This window comes from Apostichopus japonicus, chromosome 17 (assembly GCF_037975245.1).
Source record: "Apostichopus japonicus isolate 1M-3 chromosome 17, ASM3797524v1, whole genome shotgun sequence".
Lineage (NCBI taxonomy): Eukaryota > Metazoa > Echinodermata > Holothuroidea > Aspidochirotida > Stichopodidae > Apostichopus > Apostichopus japonicus.
Window position 1 is genome coordinate 12,110,090 of NC_092577.1, and position 24,619 is coordinate 12,134,708.

The 24,619-nt window shown below is 37.9% G+C and overlaps 1 protein-coding gene across 2 annotated transcripts in view; it reads left to right on the forward strand.

Annotated features, from left to right (window-relative positions):
* Positions 1–865: 865 nt before the first annotated feature.
* Positions 866–24,619, forward strand: part of LOC139954769 (phosphatidylinositol 4-kinase beta-like) — a 34,883-nt gene continuing 11,129 nt past the window's right edge. The window contains exons 1-6 of one of the 2 annotated variants that reach the window (XM_071954691.1): positions 866–1,023; positions 2,824–3,497; positions 4,575–4,692; positions 22,914–23,149; positions 23,561–23,736; positions 24,195–24,285. In XM_071954691.1, coding sequence (XP_071810792.1) covers positions 2,921–3,497; positions 4,575–4,692; positions 22,914–23,149; positions 23,561–23,736; positions 24,195–24,285 — 1,198 coding nt within the window. In that variant the 5' untranslated portion in view covers positions 866–1,023; positions 2,824–2,920. Of the gene's footprint in view, positions 1,024–2,823; positions 3,498–4,574; positions 4,693–5,042; positions 5,113–22,913; positions 23,150–23,560; positions 23,737–24,194; positions 24,286–24,619 lie in introns of those variants that run through there. The other variant, XM_071954692.1, reaches the window with a different exon arrangement.

Sequence of the window (24,619 nt, forward strand, 5' to 3'; positions counted from 1 at the left end):
GATTCCCCCGAAAAGCTGAGAACAGACATATATAATGTGATCTAATTACCCGAAAGGTCGAGAAACGAGCAAGTCAAACACAGTTTGTATCTAAATAAGCATCAATTGCGAAAGTTTGCCACCATCTTCGGTTGAAGAAAGTTGAACGAACTTTCCAACAACAGGGTATACTATTATATGATAAGACGGCGCTGTGCTAAATCAGAATTTATCGTCGACCGTACCTCGGTCTATATATATATATACTCTGCCGTATATATTCTTATCACCCACCCAAAATATGATTTGGTCTACTTTTGAGCAGTGGCGGAGCGTCCATACAGTCAGGGGGCGAATGCCCCCCTGACGGACTCAAATGGACTGCTGGCGCCCTTTTCAGCATTTTACCACTTTTTACTTATTCGGGATTATTGACTTTTTTATTGCGCTCTCATCTACCTATTGACATTTGTCACATTTTGTTGGTGTACTTTTCTGACGTGATGCTCTAACAGCATTCTTCGTTTATCTGCAAATTAGCAAGGCCTTGGAAGGGTCATTTCCGGCGATCTAGGGATTATCTTACTCTAAAAAAATCTGTACGCTCCGCGCCAACCTGTGGTGGCGCTCCGCTTAGTGTCGAAAGCGCCCCTACAATCCATTCTCGCCCCACTTGACCAATATCCAAAGCTCCGCCACTGCTTGTGAGACTCAGAGTGGCCGAGAAATATTCTGTACTCAATATTGCATTTCTCGACCCCAAAAAAGTGTTGGAGTTTATCCACGCAACCTTTTGCATGCGACCCTGTTCTACGTGTATTTTCCTCTTATCTTAGTCTGAAAATCGCTCTGTTAACTGAGTGTTATAACGTTCTACGTCACAAAAGTTTGTTGACCTACAAATGACCCAGGGTGATACATCCACAAGCTTGAGTCGTGATCAAAACATTAAGGGGCTGAGCCTTCGATATAACGGAAATCTAACATGGTTTCGTTTCGATGAACAGGATTGATAGTGTGCTTTTTAACAACCAAGGATTTAAAGTAAGATAGTATGAATGTTTAGGACTTTAAGTCATTTTAAATCTATTTAGAATTTTTATTGTATGATGGCTCCGTGCAGTAATATAAGCTTGAAAATGTTTTTCACTGCGCTTTCTTGATCGTTCTCTCTATTCGTTAGGCAATATTTTTATGTGTCTAGCAATAGGAAAATGAACCTAGCGTTAAGGATTTACTGTTAGTGTTATGCGTATTAGTCATCATTTAGGGCCTAGCCTGTAAATGGGGAATGTGTTTAACGTTACTGTTACTAGTGTTCATACAAGCTTGGCGTAGACAAGTTTCTTTCGTCAATGTTAGGTATTTCAAACCAATTTAACTCTAGTATCGTTAATATCTCATTCTTACCATAATATTTCATATATTTTACTAGGCGTTGGTTAGCTCATGCATAACTTGTTCACTTTGATTAGCCTAGCCCTAGGGGCCTACTCAGTGTTACTGTTACTGTGTTGTGTTAGGTTTGATATGAAATTTAGCCTAACATTAGACTAGGAGGTTGTGTCCCTTAGATTCTTAATTTTTTTCCTGTTGAATATTTCAACACATTTCATGACATCATCATTGTTCAACATGACAATATTTTGTGCAATGTATTTTGTGCAATATATTCGTTTTTGTGTCTTATTTATTGGTTCCCTAGTATTTTCCATTCAATGTGCAAATTTTCCTCTATAGGGTCCCATTGGAAATGGGCCGACGTTCTGTCAGCCTAATGGATTTAGCTCCTGTTACTCTTTTTGTTCTTTTCAATTCCATCCTTTTTGTCTTTTTTGTCTTTGTAATATTTTTGTATTTTGAATAATCTGAGTGCGAATAAAATAAAATCATATCAAATCAAGACAACACCCTGGTTGTACATGTAGAAGCCTACCAGCAGTATGCTGGTACTAAATGATAGTTAGGCCTTGAATATTCCAGACATTCAATTGTTTTCTATGTAATGAAAGCTTTATCAAAGTCTTATAATGTGCATGTTTTTAGAATAAAGTTTGCAATCACAGTGTGTTGCATAAGTGATAATAAGTTATTTAGGTTTAGACGTTGCATCAGTGGTGATTCGCCAGGATTGCCTTTCTTTTGTGTCTTTTACCCTTGACTGGAAAATTACACCCAGCTAAAGCATGCTAAGATTGCATGCATGCTGTACGGTACATGAAACCAGCTAGGATTCCATACATAAAATCACCTTCATAGGCCTTCTATATTTGAGAATGCAAAGAGAGTTGGTCAGGATCTGGTTTCCCCTCCAAAGGTTAAATTAAAGATGTCCTCGGAAAAGTCCCTATTTGAGAACAGGTAGCGGATCAATGTTGAATATAAAGAGCAAATTATGTCAACGTGAGGTGTCTGTGATTGTTTACAAAGTGCGCAGCTTGCCTGCCAGTAAGTGACGAGAAAAAAAACAACCATGGTTGTGTGATCCCCCGATCCTTCACACAATGACTGCAGTTGCAAGCACGGTCAGGATCCTCCTGAAAGCGAGACTACAATTTATTTGGCCTGATCCTAAGTTACAAGCAAGTGCATACACGCTAGGAAGCTGATCCCCCTTGCCTTTTTTTTAAGTAAACAAGGGTTTAGTATAGGGACATTCATCGTTTAGTGACTAGTGATTTAGAAGGCAAAGAATATGATACATTTTTTTTTTTTTGAATAACAGTATATAGGCCTACTGTACTGTACAGTGTCACTTTCATTGATATATATTTAACTGTCTGGTATCCATGGACCACTGAAAAGCTCATACAGTATCTCATATTTTCATGTAAAATTTCACAGATGATGCACAGATGATAACCTGGAAAGTGATGAAGAGGCTCTCGCCAGTAACCATCATGGCTTCTCAGCCAGTAGCGCTGGGACAGCATTGAAATCCATGGAGGCAGTTGTTTCATCCTTTGCCATCAAAACCCGAGTCAGAAGAAAGGTAACCCCGGCAGTCGGTCTCATACCAAGAATGAAAGCTCCACAGAAGGAGACGAGAGAGGATGCCCACTGCAGCAGTGCGTCCGACGGTGAGGGCAGCGTCCACTCCGAGAGCAGTCACAGCATCAGCAGCGTCGGCAGTGGGCATATAGAGAGTTTCGTGGGGATCCACATCATTTCGGAGCTGAACCTCCCCGAGAGCCCCATTACCGTGCAATCTCCAAATAGGACTAAAGGTTCTCAAGAACCCAGGGTGGCCCTCGACCCTGCGCGATACAGTATGAGCCTTAACTTGCCAGAGGATAACTGCATCAGGGAGGAAGATGAAGACAGGGTGGAGGAGGAGAACAAATGCCCTCCCAAAGAGGACGAAGAGGGGGTGGAGCTCAACGGGTTTGTGACGGAGAAACTTCCCCCTCCTAAGGAATCTTTACTATTACGACTTTTTGAGTCCAAACTTTTAGATGCCTCGATCGCTATCACACATTTGTATAAATCTAAGGAACCAGGTGTACAGAGCTACATTGGTAAGTAAATTTCATTCTGAACAACTTTTTTTTGGCTTGCGAGCCCATTTCGTGCGTGTGCTCTAGGCTCTACAGTGTTGTATACTGTTCTCTAGTGTGTGGCATAGTACCATGTCACCCTTGGTTTGTAGAGCTCTAAGAATATTTCAAGACTCATTACTTAAAAACCCAACCACCAGTTCTGCTACACTTAGCTTTGCCTTGTAAAGCTTTCCTACTGTAGTATAAAGGACCCATCTCGTTACATGCCACATTCCCAACTATTTTAAACTACATACTGTAACTGTAGCATGAAGCTTCAGTAGTATCATAAGAAGCTGACACCATACTATGGGGTTCTTATACACACAATGTATCGATCATATTGTTGTGATGGATTTACAGTGCCTAGCTGTTGTTCAGTGTACAGGTAAACTAAAACTGACTGCTGTGTCCTATACTCAAAAGTGAACCAAACTTATTTAAAAAAAAAATGAATAAAACAAAGGAGAGTTAAACTGCTCATTGTCACCAACAATTTGTACTGCTATACAATTTCACATACATACTGCAGTGTAAGTGTTCTTAATATTCAATACAGACTTACTGCTGTTGTACAGTATGTTTCCCATTGTTCTGTGGCCTTTCTCACTGTGCTTTGCGAATGTGTGAATATTTCATCTTGAACAGTAGATTGAAATGTGTTCATGGGATACAAGTTTGAGCTGTACATGCTCAGGAACATGTTAAGAGCTACAGAAGGTTGCCTATTCCGATCAGTAAACATGTATGTGACATTGTACCGTGCAACCGGCATGATAATATACTGTATATACCGTACTCATATCATTGCAATCCTTGTGCCGACTGACGCGTTAAAGCAGGTTGATGAACCGCTGTTGGTTGTTTACCGTACAGGTCGACATTATAGTTCAATATTAGTGTTGAAGATATTGATCTTACAAAAATGTCCTACTATGTATATACAGTACTCCTATCAGATCCAAAATGATTTGACCTTCGACCCATGGATCCTTGTGCGATAGACATTTTGTTTTCTTTCAGTCAAACGGTTTATTTGTTTTTTCCCTTTGACAGCAAATAAACTCTTCAGTTTGGAGGAGGAGGACTTTGACTTTTACCTTCCTCAAGTGTTGAATATGTATGTACATATGCCAGAGTTGGCAGAGGTGATTCATCCGTACCTAATACATAGGTAAGTGCTCATCATCATTATGTAATCATTTATTTAAGTAACATGACCGTGGTATGTACATATGCCAGAGTTGGCAGAGGTGATTCATCCGTACCTAATACATAGGTAAGTGCTCATCATCATGATGTAATCATTTATTTAAGTAACATGACCGTGGTATGTACATATGCCAGAGTTGGCAGAGGTGATTCATCCGTACCTAATACATAGGTAAGTGCTCATCATCATGATGTAATCATTTATTTAAGTAACATGACCGTGGTATGTACATATGCCAGAGTTGGCAGAGGTGATTCATCCGTACCTAATACATAGGTAAGTGCTCATCATCATGATGTAATCATTTATTTAAGTAACATGACCGTGGTATGTACATATGCCAGAGTTGGCAGAGGTGATTCATCCGTACCTAATACATAGGTAAGTGCTCATCATCATTATGTAATCATTTATTTAAGTAACATGACCGTGGTATGTACATATGCCAGAGTTGGCAGAGGTGGTTCATCCGTACCTAATACATAGGTAAGTGCTCATCATCATTATGTAATCATTTATTTAAGTAACATGACCCAGGTATGTACATATGCCAGAGTTGGCAGAGGTGATTCATCTGTACCTAATACATAGGTAATTGCTCATCATTTATTTAAGTAACTTGACCGTGGTAACAAGCAAGTGTTGCGTTTCTCGTATTCGTCATACTGTTAACTGTGCAGTGTACCGTAGGATAAGTATGGTATTAGTGTTTGCACGGGTTATCTGGGTACCCGCCCGACGCGATACTACCCGGTTCCTAATTTATTACCCGAATCCTACGCAAAGTGTGATTTAAAAAAAAAAAAATTTGGCAAACCGACGGTTAGGCAGATTTCCCATTGACTTAGTGTGGTGTTAGGCTACAATGTGGTCGAAGATAACAGCAATAACGAAGGTACCCGCCCGACGCGATACTACCAGGTTCCTAATTTATTACCCGAATCCTTCGTAAAGTGTGATTGTTTTAAAAAAAAATTGCAAACCGATGGTTAGGCAGATTTCCCATTGACTTAGTGTGTTGTTAGGCTACCATGTGGTCGAAGATCACAGCAATAACGAAAGCTTTCCATTGATATCTTATAACTGTGTCACAATTTCAGCTAATAAGCAGATAGCTAGGCTAGATTACCCCCATTGACTTAGTGTGGTGTTAGGCAACCATGTGGTTGAACGTAACAGAAATAACGAAAGTATTTTTTCCATGGATGTCTTATAACTGCGTCACAACTTCAGCAAATAAACAGATGGTTAGGCTTAGCTAGATTTCTCATTGACTTAGTGTGGTGTTAGGCTACCATGTGGAAGAAATTATTATTTATTCATTCGTTTATTTCATAGAAGGAAAGGCTGACAAGGAATTTCATGAGATGTTTATGGATTATAGACAGGATAACTAAAAAATAGTAATCGCAAGTGGCTTTTTACTAATCGTTTATTCCAAATGTGATCAAATTGCGCGAATCGCGCAATCTCGCGGCTAATGCGGACCCTGGGCCTGCATAATAGATAGTAGTAATAGTAACAACTGTTTAAGAGCTAAATTGGATATTTATATGGTTTGATCCAATAGACGTGCACGAGCAAGCATAAGCAGCGGCGGCAGTGCGATGTTAGTAGTAATGCTAATTATAATTAAATAATTAATTTATTAACAAGTTTATGAAAGAAACAAAAGCAAATAAAAATTATTGAGGAAGGTTTTATACCTTATCTTACACCTACGTACACGAACATGAAAACATTGTCAGCAGGGAATATAATGCATTTATTACAGCATCCAATATGTAATTTCTTGAAAATCGTGATACACGAGGGTAAAATTTTTTTTCCGGGTACCCGGATACCCGACGGGTAACGGCCCTCGGGTACCCGGTTCCCGATTTTTGGACCCGTGTAAACACTATATGGTATGGTATATCCCGAATGTTTCCGCACAGTGCAAATTTTTATTTATTTTTTTCTCTTTTCTGGTCGTCCTACCTCGGACGACCAAGTCTTATGTTTTGGTTGTCCATACAGCAAATCTGGTTGATTAATAAAAAATAAAAATTTTGCAACATAACGAAGAATGACCAATTGATATAAAGCCTAGGTTCTCAACCTTTTTCTATTCAAGGACCCCTTGAGATAAACTGAAATGTTTGGAGGACCCCGGACAGTGACAGCCGGCCTGGGGGAGGGGTATAAGGGGAGGGGGTGTCCCCCTCTCCTTTTGAAATGTTTTCAATATTTGAGAGTTAGATGCGAAATGGTGCATTATTTCGTGACTTTTGAAGTAAATTTATGTTCAAGAATTTATGTTTAGAATTGCATTTTTTCTAGGCCTGGAATGCAGTTTTCCTCGACCTGCAAGTATTGCTAGGCATAGGCCTACTTGGAAATTCTAACTTTCAAATTATATATTTCCCAATTAAATTTTAATTTGGAAGCGATGAGTTGTCAGATACAAACTGGTTGATTCTGCATGAGGTCAGGAAAATTATGGGTTTTCTTTGTCAGAGATAGCTGCAAATGGCACCGTTTTTATTGTGTCAAATCCAAGTTAGTTATAACTTTCTCTCCACCAAATTTCAACTCAGTCATCAATTATGTACCACCAGTCTTTTTAACCATACTGGTCTTCCCCCTGGAACAAACCCGCCCATATAGTCCTGCGGGACTAGGTGGGCATAGGCAAAAATCTAAATTGATCTGTGCTACTGCCTTTCATCTTTGCTACATCAAAATGAAAAATTGTAAGTGTATAGTCTTGGAAATTACCAAAGTGGGCTACTATTGAACTCCAGTCCTCGTTCAGTGCATTGCTCAATAGCTTCATCGTGATTCTGTAATCAAAGTCTTTATTCTTGAGACTTAAAAATGCATAATGAATATAACAAACGGAACTCTAAGAAAACATTGGCAAAAATAAATAGTCAACCGAATGAAAGAAACCTAGCTCTTGGATTCAAGTCCTTATTCTGCTCAAGAGTCAGTGGCTACCTTGAGCCTGTACATCAGAGACCAGTTTTTGTACGATTGGTTTCACCTTTGTTACGGCCATCCGTTTGTCATTATGAATTGTGAGTTTGTTCCGGAACTAGAAAGTAGATTCTGCCAAGTATGTAGTTGCGAAAGGGATTATTGCTTTCTCCAAAGGGATCTTCGTTAAATTTGGGGCAATCAATGCTCCTTCAGCAATCCAGAATTTAGCATAGCCATGCCTTTCAAAATATCTTCTTTTTTTGATCGAGGATTGAATTTCGATGAGTTCCTCAGCATCAGGAACATCTTCAAGTTTGGCACTAAACGGGTCGAGCACAAAACTATGTTCATCTGCATCGGCAATATCTTTAAATCGTTCCAACATCTCAATTCGAAGAGCATTCAAGTGTGTCAATGTAACAGTCTTCATTTTAGGTGTTAGTGATCTGTCTATGAAAAGTTCCGACAACTCCTGGAACATACTGTAGTCATCCCTTTGTATCTTGTCACTCCAGAGTGAGAGTTTCCGGGTAAAAGCATCGACTGCCTGTTTACATGTTATGATGTTCGCAGATTCTCCCTGCAGCTTCATGTTCAGATTTTTATACTGGTCAAATATGTCGACAAGGTAAGCTAACTTGGTTGAAAGTCGGCATTCAAAAATGCCTCGGCGTGATCACTCTTGATAACATCTCTGAGCATCTCAAGAACGCTGACCCGCAGTTCGAATAACCGCGCAAGCGTTCTTTCCCTTGAGAGCCACCTCACTTCTGTACAGTGAGAAACTATATTACTTGTTTTCATTGGGGAACTCACGATTCAACATTTATCGGCTATACTGACGATACGGTCTGATCATCAGGGTCCGACGTATTGACGGCTAGCCTAGCCTAGATTTCTAGAGGCATACATACTTCTTCCTTCGACTATATCTCTCATTCCGTTTTTCACGAACCTCTTCGGCTTTCGCGGACCCTTATTTTTTTTTCACGGACCCCCTGCGGACCCCTTTGCCCTCACGGACCCCCAAATAAATTTCACGGACCCCCTAGGGGTCCGCGGACCCCAGGTTGAGTAACCTGGATATAAAGTACACTGTAGCCTGTAGGGGGGATGTGAAGGTTTGGTTGTAGAGGCAACCGAAAAAGAAATTCCTTGAAAATTTCCCCAAAATAGGTTGTGATGAACAGTATAATACTGAGATGAATGAAGCTAAGTGTATTATACTGTATCTTTTACACGTTACAATTTGTAACGTTTATACATATTCACCACTCATTAAGGTCAAGCACCCAGTTGGTACAATATTTTCTATATATATACACTGTACTGTCATGCCTTGCTTCAGAGCATTGGTATTTTCAGTATAAGCAGTATGAATATGTTTCTATCAGATAAAGGTTAGGAACTGTTTGTACTGTCAATACAAGTGTGTTGAAGCATGATATTGGCTCAGGACAGTTTAGAGAGGTATTAGCATTGGAAAACTTAAGTTCCCAACGGGCGTGCCTTCCAAGTGTGGAAGGGCCTGAATTACTAAGCAGTTTCTATATTTTATAACCAGTCATGATTTTGTTGTGTTACGAGAGATCTACTGTGTGTACAGTACTGTATGTATTAACACAGTTGTGCATGTTCAGCTTTGGGTACCATTTATATGTTATCATTTGAATTTTGAGCTGTACGTAGTGACATGATAGGAATATATAGTAGTGTGGTGGCGGCCATAGGTACAGTAAAGGGTAGAACAGTACATAGATGTATGATCAATGTGCAGTACAGAATGTAGGCACTTTACTAGTGTTATACATGGCTAAAATATGATGATATTCAAAGCCGCTTGGGGCATGTAAGTTGGATTTGTACAACAATGTTACCGCCGAAATACTGTACCGTACATGATGTGAGCATCATCGTGAGACATTACCAGTAAAATATATTCAACATGATAGGAGCATCATTGTATAACATTACCAGTGAAATATATTCAACATGATAGGAGTTTCATTTGTACAGTATAACATTACCAGTGAAATAGCATCATTGTATAACATTACCAGTGAAATATATTCAACATGATAGGAGCATCATTGTATAACATTACTAGTGAAGTATATGATGGGAGGGTCATTGTATAACATTACCAGTGAAATGCTTCACAGACCCAGTCAACAGGATATGATCATCGTCATTCATCGAACAACATTACAGTCGATGAAAACATTAATAAACATTTAATCTGCACTTAATCTGTACATGTTTGTACTACAGTATGTACTGAGCTCATCAATACCACTGCAGTTTAAAATACTGTTCCATAATATCATTCTAGATCTGACATATATTATCAAAGCCCCAGGAAAGAATGCTGTACATAAATTACTAGCCACTTGTTGCAGTCACAAATGCAAACTTGTGCAAGAAATAATTCTACTGGCTGGAATAAAGCACTGGAGCAGTTTGCATCTATTCTTGAATTACAGCAAACATTGATTACATAGTTACTGTACAGGCTTACGGGAGCAGCACAGAAATATTTGGTGATAATATCAACGGTAATTTAGGGGGCTTATGTCAGACTGTATAGAAATCGTTCCCATTTGTATCTCATGCACATTGTACTGTGTTTGAGGTTATGGAGTTCCAGGTGTAACTTTTCAAATTCGTTTAAGTGACTTTGTTGTTTGCTTCTTCCGTTTGAAATCTTGTGGGTATGTTTTGGGGAATTAAGCTTTTTCCTAGTTTTTTTCATGACAGATCATGAACTTAACAAAACAACATAATATTTTGTAATATAGTTTTGCAAACAAATTGTTTATATTAGTATTTGTACATGACACCATTGTTCAATTCTGTACATATCAATTGGGTGTATTGCCACTTGCCAGCCTTCTGTTAAGCTCAGTTAAAGTGATATGGTCAGTAGACCCCCCCCCCACCCATTCCTTATTGTATGTGCTGTAGGACATGATACCTCACTACTTTGTTCCAACTATCTGTTGACTGATGTTGTTTCCAAAGTGGAGGTTACGTACTGCTATGAAGGGGTTCCCATATTTACCCCCTCTGGCCATATTCATAACTGAGACCCGTAACTAATATCGACTATATATAAGCAAATTTGTCTGACTTCATGCGACTAGGTCAAAGGGCTGTTAGTGTGTGATTTCCGTCGCATACAGTGAACTCGATGGGAAAGTCCCATTGACTTCCTGTGTCAAAGTAAAGAGATCGTTGAAGTTCTTGCGAAGGACGAATCCAACACATTGAACGATCTCGCCAAGATTTATGTTTGTGGATCTATACTTTGTTAACATACTGTATGTATACTGTACATATCTGCTGAAACTCAGAGAAAGTGAAAAGATCGCCAAACCAAGCAACCTGCATTACAAATTATGAATGAAACAAAGTCTCCCCAAGATTTGTAGGTTACTCTAGTCTATAGTGTAACTTACAGTTAGTATGGAGGTAGGATGGAGACCCCTATTTTCGTACAGTTAGGCTAGCATTAATAACATGGTAGGCTTAACGATGTATGTGCGTACTACAAAAAAACAGGTCGCACAAAAACAGGGAAACTCGGTGTACTACGAAGAATGTCCAGTACCTTCCAGTCAAACACTCAGCTATTTCAGGTAGCGACTGGAGGTGGCCTCCTTATAAAAGCTGCTGGCACCTAATTTTGTTGCTTACTGTAAAGTACTTACAGTAGGTGCAAGATAGGTTGATTCATTGAGACACACATGTCCAAATTTATGATAAATCTGGTGTGAGCTACTACACCCTTTGGTGCTCTATTTTTCTTAATTTTTTAATTAATTTTTTTTAACCGACGATCGTTACCCAACATGAAACTATATTTTGTTCTTCTGGCAGAAATGCAAATTGGCATTTTATTTTTCTTCAACTGGGAGATGGCAAAATCCACTAACACTATGTTTGGCCAGTACAGTATATATACAGTAAATAGCCTGAAATTTGAGACCTGTGTTATACTAACTGTTCAGTATATTGTATAGATGTATTGCTATTCGCACAAAAGATTAAACATTGTCCAGCTGTAACCACTGAATTAAGAAAAGGTAAGACCTTGGTTGCAAATAAGAGGCAAGGCAAAGGGCTATTGAAGGCAATTCCATACAGTATGGAAGTTTGGGTCCGAAAACCTAATCCCAGTCTTAAAACAGACTTATAAAGCAAACTTCAGAAATCAAGATAAGATTGTAACCAGGAAATAGAAATGGATTTGAGAATACTGTACATACAGGTCTGAACAAACCACCTGGAATGAACATTGTAATCTGAATGATCCCATCTTCAAAACTGATTTGTTAACCTCTTTACTGTTAAATTTCAGCTCTACGATGTAACTGAAATTGTGTGATTTTTGCTGTTGTTGTTGTAATTTTCTCATATTTTATCGAAAACAGTGTACATAGCACTTTCTCATTCGAGACAAAAATGAAAAATAATTTCATATATAATGATATTTTGATGATACTGTACCGTACGTACAATGGAAATGTGTTTTTTTATACAGTGTGAGCCTAAATACATAATTTCACTTTAATTGTCAAAAATCAGTGGTATTGCTTATTATTTAATTTAAATTTTTTGAACATATACAGGAGAAAAAAAAAAAAAAACATTTAAAACTTGTCTAATTAATAATTCCTATACTGTACTGTACATATTAAGACAAGTGCAGTACCATACATCACTATTGACATAATGTAGAGTAGATGGGAAGTGTCTAAGCAAACAAAAACAAAACAAAGATCCCATGTAAAGTGTTTGCAAGGATGTTTCCGTTTAAATTTAGCTTTGTTTGCCAGCTACCCAGTCGGCCGGCAGCTGCTGTGTGAAATTTGGCTAGGCTTAGAGAAATGTTGCACAAACGTAGAGTCACTGGTGTTAGTACCAACACAGATAGTTCCTGTTACAGCTGGTCGCTGCGTAAATCGATGGTACTTGGATGATACACATGTACAGTACGTCAATAAATTAGGCCTGCTGTAGACAGCTTTTCTTTTACAAGCTTTTTGAAGTTTGAATCAATTATAGACATTTTAACGAGCAAACATAATATCCATAAAGTGAAACAGTAAAAATTGTACCTGTAGGTCTAAAAATAGAATAGAAGTTTAGTATAGTAGTGGGCTATATATAGAGAGTAAAAGTGAAAATGACAGTATATATGTTCTGTGTATCTATGTCAAGGTCTTTTTCACAAGTTGGACTTTTGCTGTCAATAAATGTTTTCTGGGCCTAAGTAAGTCTGTAAAAAAAAGTCTACGAAAAAAAATTATTTAAAAAAACGCATATTGTGTGGCAATTTTTGAAAGTCTTCGCATTTGGACTTTTAGATGAATCAAATGTCATGCACAGTGAAAATGATTTCTGCAATGTTGTATTATAACAGTATAGCTGGGGGGGGTGGGGGGGAGGAGGGTCCCGTTCATGATTAATTTTCTACTTTTCTAATAGGGCCAGGTAGAGAAACATTGGTTTGGATCAAAGGGCCATTTGAAAAGCCTGATAATAATTCCCACACTGTATAGTAAGTATGTACCTAAAGTAAGTTGATCATGCAATGTGCAGGGTGAGCCAGAAGGGTGCCCGAGCCTAGGCCCCATTGGTCCACATACTGATCAGTGCAAGACTGGTCCAGATTGACTGTACATGTACAGTACAGTTACATGTCAGAACTAATAATCATTTGCAAATTTACTACATATTTACTGTACATATACATGTAGAGTAGTGTACATTAGATCTTACTGTATAAACAGTACCCTGTGTGGACAGGATAACTACTGTATGGTCAGAAAGCTGGCAGTAATCTTGGGGTTGAGTGTGTTTCTCTGTAGGCCGGGCCCAGCCCACAGTGAAGGGCGGGCCCTGCTGCAAATGATTCCTCAGATTGTCTTTTATAATGTTATTCTCATGAAAGTTTTGGGATCTTAATCTTCATGTTACCAGGGGAAATTCCATAGACCTCTTATTCCACCGTCTGGGCAGACCTTGAGCAAAGGTTTTAAGATTATTGCACGGAATAATAGATCTATTATAATATAGATGCTTGGCACATCCTGGGAGATTCCGGAGCTGGTAAGAATACTGTGCTGTGCTTAGAGTCTCCTATTTTATTTGTTAATTTTTGTTGACCCATTCGCACAGAAGAATAGTCTCGACGTATTGCACGGTTCAGAGAGTCCTCATTTCCCCCCTGGGCATTGCATTTTGTTTGTTGATGAATTGCTAATTTCTTCATCTTTGAATGCAGCGCAGTAACAATATGTAAACGATTAACGTGACAGAATCTATCGCCATGGCAACTGGTACGTCTTACCGTGTAAAACTGTCTGCCTGCCTGCCTTTTTTGTTGTCCACAGTGATTAAATTGCAAATTCCTCAAAAGTGTCCATGCAGGCATAAAGGTATAGAAAAAACACAGTGGATAGTTTGCTGACAATCATACAATGATGTGTACATAACAGTAGCAGTTTTCGGGTTGACAATTTTGCCAAATTTACTGTCAACTTCCTCGCTATGTACTGTGTGTAAAAAGTGCTATAGTGTTATGGTTACAGTAATGTATGGCACCTACAACTTTAAAGTCTTTTGCCTAATTTTACAAAGTGTCTAATGACGGGTTTTTTAGTGTATCGTTGAAAGCAATAGGTAGTACTTTACATGTCACATTTTGGTATCTGAATTCTGATTATTCTCCCCTCCCCCACCCCTGGGGACAGTTGACTTAAATGAGATCTCTTAGTGATGGAGCCTACTGTACCAAGACTGCACTGTAATTTACAGTACTGTACTTACTGTGCAGTGCAAGTTCCATGTTGAGCTAGTACTGTAGCAGACATGCATACATGTACACTGTCTGTGCAGCATTTCATTGACATTACAGTACACTGTACAGTAACAGGTTGTACTGTGTGTTAATACTGTGAATGGTACATTATATACAACACCTAATTGTATTCTGGTCATTTGATTGGTCAATTTCGCGTTGATTGCATGCAAAATCCGCTCTATTCCACTCTATGAAATAGAACCATGGGTTTTACTTTTTTGATAGCACTTTTTTCAATGGTAAGAGAGCAGAGAAACCTGTCTGTTCAAAACAATCTGTTGCATGAGTGCATTTTACATCCAATTATATCAAATTTTGAAGGTGTTGTATAAAACAAATAATGAATGGTTTCCATTTGTGCAATAGTGCAAATATTTCATTTGTTGAAAGATGTAATTTGTTCCATTCAACTCGGCTGCGCCTTGTTGAATGGAACATTCCATCTTTCAACTCATGAAATATTTGCACTATTGCACTCATAACCATTCATTATTTGTATAATAGTAAATAATCTATACTGCATACTAGTACTGTGGGTGTGCACTGTACAATGAATGGTAAAATTGCATGCTTATTGATACAGTGCAAGACTTATATACTTTTTTTCCTTTTTCTTTTTTTTCTTCCTTTTATTATATTTTAGTGATTCTTCATGTTAATGTATTTTATGACTTCTCTTTATAAATTTTATATTTAAACTGGAATGAATAAAGGAAACAACATGTACTGTGTACAGTACATTAATACAGTCTTTGAAGTAAAGTCAATTTCAATTCCTTTAATGCCTGAGCTCTGATATTACTCTGCATCATACATACACAGTCCCATGAATGCATAATTCCCATATAGACTTCAATAATTTACTATACAAATGATAGTTACATTTTAACTTCAAACGTACAGTAAGTTGAACATGGCTTCCTGATTCTGGTTAAGTGTATACTGTGTCCTTGGATGACAAACCAGGTCAAATTTATTGGTTAATTAATCACACAGATAATGAATATTTAATATACAGTAATGTATACTGTAAGTAGGATACTCTTCTATGCATTGTGCACCCTATAAGTATCCTTGTTTGTGTCTTTTTCTGAGTGTTACCTGTCTTCATGTGTTTACAGCATTCAGGAGGTTTGGGGTTCGATTCCCGGCCGGGTCATAGTAAGGTTGGTTTTTCATCCAAGAGCAATCTATGGTTTTCCCATCTGAAATGACTTTCTAAATGGAAAAGATTCAAAATTTGAGTTAAAGACCAACTATGGAGACTTTTCGATGAACATAAAATCCCACCATTTTGCATGTATGTAATCCTTAACTCACTCCAATTACATTGCTGTAATTAACTTTACCAATTTCGGACGTTAAATACGTGAAAAATGGGAAGAAAAGTCAGCTTTTTATGAAACCTGTTTCAGACATTCCTGAAACATTCCGAAGACATCAGGTGACCATGTGACGTCACTGTTTGTATACCTCACTCACAACAATACTTTTAGTGTGTAAAGTTGTATACTTGAGCTGCCAAAAACATCAACGATATTACTCCTTTTCCCCCGAAAAGCCACAATTCTGTGTTGTTGGAGGTTGCAGTTATACCTCATCCAACAAAAGCATCAGCTTTTTTAGATTTTCGAGTAAAAGAACCGACGTAAAACGCCGCAGACTTTGGATCAATTTTTGAGATCCACGCGGAAAGATTTTTCAGCACCCGGAGTATCTCATGCCCATGAGTCCACATGCATGACCCTGCCTCTGTGTAAGCTGCAAATGTCTCATTCTGCGAAAGTTATATTCTGTTGATAGCTGTGTCGGACCATGGCCGGACATAGCTAATGTGAAATTGACAGTAAACAAGCTCTGGACGTCCTTACATGTAACATTATATCACGCAATTGACAGTATAATATTTACCGTAAGAGATGACCGTGTATATACCGTGCCTATAGGGTAGCATTGTTAGTACATGCATGGAGCTATAGCTCCATGGTACATGTATGGCTCACAGCATGTGTAAATAGTAAATAGTCATGCTATAGGATTTCATCGCATTTATCTATTTCCTTTGTTGTATTCCAGTATCGTGAGTTCGTGATACATTGTGTTATATTGTCCGTTATGTTTATTCCGGCATCTGCATGGTCCAAGGAGTTGAATAAAAACGGTTCTATGTAGCGATCGGACGTTTTATTTCGTTAGTGACTGTCTTGTGATTGTGGGATGTAACTGATCAAGGCCTGTTTCAACTAGACCTAACTCTATGGAATTACACAGAGTTACGGTAGTATTTCGCCCAGGATTGAACGAAAAACGTGGATTTGGATATTCACTGCTAAATTTTGTTTATTGAAAGGATACCTTTTCTGTGTTTGTACTTTTTGATATTAAAACGAGTAAGTACTATGTTCAGCTGAAGCTTAGTCGTGTATATGCTACCCTGGTCGATTCGGGTCAGCGTCTTCTCGTAGTTGTTCGATTATGTTTAGTGTCTTTTTGGTAATTCGTTGACAGTAACGTAAGCCATTTTCCCGTCACATATCACGCATGAGGCATCTTTTAGGTCTATTCTTCTGTTCAGTTTACGGTATCTTGCGATCAAATTGTATTACGGAATCGCCAAGCTGCTTGCATGTTCTACAGTATATTGTAGGATGGTGACTTCGAAGTTCGGCCACTTAAGACTTAAAACACCCCAAAACTAAATCTTCTGGTATAAATCATTTGAAAATATACTTCATATGGTGGGAGAATTTTGTTATAGTACGATACACGGCCAAACTTTCTTTCCTGCAAACTGTTTTCATGTTGTTTTCCAAGAAGATTCTTCGTGATTGTGGAACTGGTATTTCTTGCTAGAGTATTGCGAAGTTCGGACACGCAACCCACAGTGTGGCGCTGGTGATAAAATTGGTGGCGCAGTTGCTTTTTCAGTAATTATAACAGACTTCATAGATCTTCGTCATTTTATTGACAAATATGTAAGTAATTTCTTGCACACGGGTCATTTTGGAGAGAAAATAACTGTAGCTTCGTACTTTTTGGTGAAATTTGACTCTTCCTGTAGGTTTTCATGGTGAAATCGTGTATTTCTTAGGGTGGTCCGAACTTCGCAGTATGCCGAACTTCGCAATACTGACTACCGTACGGACCTATTGACGCTCCGCTATGTAAAAGATGCTTCCATTTGAGTGGAAATTTTGCTAATGAAATAACCAATTTAACTAAAATTTCTGCTTATAATTGTCTTAAAACTAGTTGTTAACCTTCATGTGTTCTTGTTTTAAGCTAACAGCTTTTCAAACGCTCGAAATTGGAAGTCAAAAACAGTACAATTGATCGCTATCTGTGTACAAACAGTGCCTATATCAGCGTTTGATTTTCGCGGTATACAAACAATGACGTCACACAGTGACCAGAGGCTCCTTTGGGTCAATCTCTGTTTCAGACATTCCAGAGGTTCATGTCACGTGACTACCCAAAATGTCCATTTTCGTGGTCGTTTTTTGATGGGTTATAGTAGGTTTTCGAAGATTATTTTTTACACATGTTGATTATGGGTATGTAAACTCCTAAATTAATGGAAAATCCCCCCCAAAAAATTTGCCTCCATAGTTGCTCTTTAAAATGTTGAAATGGAAGCTAATCTGGCGTGGAAGTTGTATTCCATTATAAGTCCTTGCAGGTTTCTGCCACATTTGTGGGCGCTTAAGCGTCGTAAAAATAACTGCTGATTATTATGATCATTCTACAGTGTACTGTAACTTACTTGGAACACTGTTTTAATTGCATTCTGTACTACTACAGTATGTACAGTTTAACAGTTAGTTTGCTGGCTATATAGGACGGTATGTACAGTCCGAAATGTTCTGGAAATGATTCATTTGTTTGTAATTTAAACAGGATGTACCCTAGCTCTTGGCAAAATTAGCCTCTAGAGTGTACTGTGGGCCTACTCGGCAGGTGAATGTTAAGCTTGGTTACCCCCCTCCACCCCCCCACACCCCCCCCCACTTCCATGAATGTGGCTCTTGAATGATTTGATTCTATTCTATTTGATCAATGATACTAAAAGCCCCAACTACTATGCTGAAGCAATAGAGAAAACCTTTTAACTTTTTTTTTTTTTGGGGGGGGGGAAGGTAATAAGCATATATATTGATATTGTCAAGGGAGCATTAAATTGTTAAAATAATACACAATCCATTTTCATTTGAGATTGAGAAGGGCACACTTAAAAGGTGTAATTTATCCAGATCGTTGTCTGCCAGGATCCAGAGGAAATATTCTTGTTTGCAAAGGATGTATGTGGAGGAATTCATCCTTTTTTTTCATGAAAATTCATATTCTTTGGTATATTCAGTACTGTAGCATACCTAAAGTCAAAAATTAAGATGAACGGATGTAATAAGGTGGATCAAGAGAGAAAGTTCCATCACCTTTTTTATAATGCGAATCTGGCATCTTTGTAAAATTTGTATCTAATTTGTAATATTCATACCTGTAGGCTGTATGGTCATACTTGTGTACAGTGTTTAAGCCTACACTGTTACTGTACAGTACTAGTAATGTATTACTGTACAGACTTACAGTCCAGTATGTCTAATAAGCCTGCTGTAGGATATACTGTACAATACTGTACTGTACCCTACTGTACTGTAATGCAATGTGATCTTCAGTATGTATTACTGTGTTCTATTGTACTTTAATGTAGTCTGCACTTTATAGAAGTTTAATTAATTGTACTGCAATCTACAGAACACACTGTGCTCTACTGTAATACTGTATACTGCACTGTTATAGGAGTGAAGTTGCTATACTGTTTTATACTAAACTATACTGTACTAAACTATACTATACTGTACTAAACTATACTATACTATACTGTACTAAACTATACTATACATACTAAACTATACTATACTATACTGTACTAAACTATACATACTAAACTATACTATACTATACTATACTGTACTAAACTATACTGTGCTAAGCTATACTATACATACTAAACTATACTATACTATACTATACTGTACTAAACTATACATACTAAACTATACTATACTATACTGTACTAAACTATACTGTGCTAAGCTATACTATACATACTAAACTATACTATACTATACTGTACTAAACTATGCTATACTACTGCATATACTGTATACTAGATACTATACTTCTGTATAAAACTGAACATTGATACTATACTATCCTAGTAAGTCCTGTATATATAATTATTATACTATAACTATACTGTGATAAGTATACTTGATGCTATACTGTACTACATACAGTAAGTATTGCAAGCCTCCTTGCAATGTATATAAGTCTGTGGTGGTTACTGCTTGACCCTATGTACACACATGTACAATTAGTTGTCTGAAATTTGTATTGAATTATATATGTGCATCTAAAGCTTACAATAATGTACCAAAGTACACAAATTACTTATGTTTTCATCTGATGATTGACAATGATGATTGAAGTATACATGCATACAATACTGACAATATTAGTACATTAAGCAGTGTTTATTGTTATAGTCATGTACAGTAGTGTACTGTACATCTGAGGGAATACAAAATATAAATCTGCGGTAAGTAGGTCTGTGGTCTTAGACTTTTAAAGTGCATGTGTAATTGTGTTTACTGTTTGAGAGTCATTCACTGCAGGTTAAACTTTTGCTGAACTGCCTACAGTAACTGCATCATGATAATAGGTGATCTGTGCAATTTTTACAAGTTATTTTGTAAATTGTGAAGTTTGTAACAGGATACCACCGTAATCAAACAATACCCCAAATATGGCTGGCTTCAATGACAAGAGGATCCAGTCATGGTGATCCTCCCTGTAGTACTGCAATTTGTTTTGTGAATATGATGTACATATACAATACATGTATTGAAACACTTCCCAGAAGTGGTTTAAACAATTGAACAGTAAACACGTACAGTGGATTTCCTGTTTAATAGGTGCCTAATGACAAGTCCATATTTTAATATTTATTATTTTGGGTTTTAAGTACTTCCTCTGTAAATTGTCCCTTTCAAATGCTAATATTTTTTCCTTCTGGTCAGAAGACGTGGTGTTTTCCAACAAATTTGGCGTACAAAGATGATGATTATAAATATATCTACTGTAGGCACTGAGAGCTCTGTGTTTGTGGCTGCCTTCACATTTAAGAACACAAGGGGAGGGGGGGGGGGGGAGGGACTCCAGAATCCTGTTTTCCATCTGGGTGGTACAGACTTAACATGACCTTCAGAATGGGGTGGTGGATCAAATGTTCATATGAGAATGCGCAGTAAATGTACTGTATGTTATCATGAAGATGATCCCGATGTAGCTACAGTATGTAGGGCAGTTATAGCAATGAGCTATTGTAGAGTGTGCTTTGACTGTTGACTTGCTCAGGTAAATGTTTAATATGCGAAAGTGGGCAAGTTTCTAGAGATTGCCAGTCGCCATGATCCCCGAAGCATTCACAATCGTTACCATCTTAATCGCCACTGTGGGGTCGGGATCTGGCCTCCATAAAAGGCAGGTTATGATACAGTAAGTAATCGAGCGTTCACACTACCTAGGTGGTGGCCCTTGCATTGATATCAGGTCCAAGTTGGATTCCTAAATATGAACAAGGCTTGTGTGGGGGGAGCATTGCTTATATTTTAACTACCCGTAGCAATGTACAGTAGAACAGTTTTAACTGGATTGCCACACTGGACTGTAATAGGGACAGAAAGTAGCCCAGAAAGTATAATTTTTAAAGCTGTTTGTGCAGTATTGTAGCGTCTCTTATTGTGATCATCAAAGATTAGAGACTGGAGAGTATTGTATAAAGTAGGCATGAGCTTTTTCTGCGAATTCGCGAAAGTTCTGTGATTTCTTTTCTACCTCCGGGACAAAAACTATTATCCTAACACACTGTAGCATATGCAAAGTTGCAAACTGTATTCTATACTGCAATTTTTGCAAAGTTCAGTGATTTATTTTTAACCCCAAGCCCATCCCTGATAACGGGAGAACTCTCATTCACTGTTGAATGGACTGTGTAACACTACAGACTGTATTGCCATAAATTTGCCTTCTTCTATCCCAGTGTAAAGTTTCCAAGTTCTGCCTCTGTGCTGAGAAGACCATTTAATTAATCATAACCATACACTTAACCTGTACTTTAGTTGGCTTATCCTTGGAAAGAGTTAAAAATTTACATTTCCCTATTGTTCTTTTTAATCTGTAGACTCCAATCAAATCAGCGTGGCTTTCTTAAGTACTTCCCCCATCTCGGTTCGGATTTCTTAAATTGATTAGATAATTCCAAATTTAACAATCCATGGATTTGAGCAGGAAGTTTGCAGCTTTGTGAATGAAGAAATGATGGGTGGTTTGGCTGGTATTGGGGAAAATCCAAAACACATAGATTACAGCTTGACTTTATGTCCCTGTTAGAACTAACCACAAGATATTAGATTCACAATCCAATCAAACCTTTGCCCATCCTATTTACCTTAGATGTTCATAGTGTAGACTAAAGCATCATTACAGTTTGTGATTTAAGTGATTCCAACATTGGGATTAAAACAAATAGGCTAACTGTTAAAGTTCAAAATTTAAACAGTGTATGTACTGCAGTCATGTGTGCAGTTTATAAACTACATCGACCTTCAATGCCCTTGTTTGGTGGTTCCATTCATCGGTTCACTGTAAGGAGAAAGCTTCCCACGCACCAGGAGGCATGTACTCAGTACTGTATATTTTGTTTTGTTGACACCACAGAGATAAAATTTGGTAAACAATTTGAGAGGTTTGCCATTGAATAATATTAAAACATTACATAAAATTTTGTGGGGACACACAAGTTTTTATAATGTTGCAATGACCTTGTACAATATGATTAACATCCAAATTACATTCCCATATCCTCTACCCTTACCTCAGGACTACTGTACCATTCATGCACAATTGCCCTCCCCTTCCCCCCTCCCCCTAAAAATTAGGAACAAAACTTATTTAGTGATTTATGATTTATCATATATATACTGTATAACACATATTCTTGCAACTCTTCCAACAGGTTTGCCATTGAATAATATTAAAAAATTGCATAAAATATTTTGGGGACACACAAGTTTTTATAATGTTGCAAGGACCTCAATTGTACAATATGGTTAATATCCAAATTCCATTCACATATATTCTCTACTCTTACCTCAGAACTACTGTACCATTCATGCACAATTGCCCCCCCCCCCAAAATAGACACAAAAATAATAAGTTGGAAACAAAACTGATTTAGTGATTTATGATTTATCATATATAACACAGACTCTTCCAACTCTTCCAACAGGTGTCGGTCTAGTATAGACTTTTCTCTTCAAACCGTCTGGCTGTTGGAGGCTTACACAAATTCCTCAGGGGTTCCTTCAAGGAAACTGACCAGAGGCTCGAAACTTAAGAAAGCGATCTTATCGGAGGAGCTGCGGCCCGGGAAGAACAAGAAACAGAATGAGATGACCGTTCCCCTGTCAGTGATGTCACCGACCAAGAGGACACATCTACGGTCAAGATCAGATGCCACAGGAGGTAAGCCAAGAGAAACTCATCTAGTTAATATGTTCTTTATGATCTTCAGTATACTTAAATATTTTTAAATTTGATCTCTAACTAATCACTGTAATTATATGTTTCCTTTATGTTCTTCTAATCCTATTTATAAATTTATATATTTTACTGGAATAAATTTAAAAATATTAAAAAATAAAAAGTTTAGAAAGAATGAGGGTTTATTAAATACCTGGCCTGAAGACAGTTTGAAAGAAATTTGGCATATGCAGATTGGGGAGGGGGTTGGTAGGGTGGGGAGTTAATTTTAAAATGGAACAATTTGTTACTGAAGACTGCAATTTCTACAGCACAACAACTTACTTTTCTAAATTGTATCATTGTAAATTGTAAATTGTAAATCTTCAATTGTATCATCGCTTTTCTCGACAGCGTTTGTCGCAAACCAAATCATCCGAAGAGCGAACAGCTCACCAGGTCCCACAACATTAGGTGACCTCCTGTCGGGACGAGCGTTCGATAACGGATGTAGCTGCTTTGAGACCACGGCGAACGTCCTGAACGAGATGAAGGGGAATAAATTGGAGCCTTCAAAGTGTACTTGTCAGGTGAGATGGGTTACAAATTTAACTCCGTTCTACCCCTTTGCTGAGATTGTACTTTGCTAATAACTTTTACTCTGAGGAAAAAGTTTGAACAAATTTTCATTAAATGGTTTGGAGTATTTTCTTCTAGACCTAGATATCAAGACAAAGGCCCCCATGCTCTGTTTCCATCCAACACGTGCATTCCAGTCCATGTAGCGTACAAAACTTGATAACGTTTGAGCAGTTTATCCCCACCGGTCCACTCCTGAAGACGTTACAGCTTTCCGTATGCTTACACTTACGGTGAATGTTTTTCTCCGGACTGGAAATATCGTCTATCATTAACATTTTGATGAAGATATCAAGTCTGTGAATTCAAGATATCATCACGTGTACTGCAAGAAGTCTGCTTGTTCATTAGATAATTTGATGTTTTTTTTCCATTCTTATTTCGTCTTTCTTTTTGGTTTATTTTCTAGAACCCCAGGCTGGCGTCAGAGTTAGAGTTTGTCAGGGCATTAATGATCATTGGCAAAAAACTAGCACAATTTCCCACAAGAGAGCTGAGAAGTAAGTATACAATGACACAGCGGGGTATTTAATGTACATATTTAGTGTGTAGAAGTACCACATTGAGTTTAAGAAGCCTATTGTTTTTGGTGGAGGTCAAAGGTCATCAGAGGTCAAATCATGAAAGCCTTGTAAACATGTACACCCTCACTATACATTATGTCAGATTCATGAAGAAAACTGCTCTTGTTACATGATCATCGAAACCACAATGCATTTTTGCATTCTGGTTAATGTTTGCTTGCTTGCTTACCTGCCTCCCCATCAATCTTAACAGTCCTGTTCTACTGTGCCTATAGTGAACGGGATGTTGGAGTGATCCAATTGGATTTGA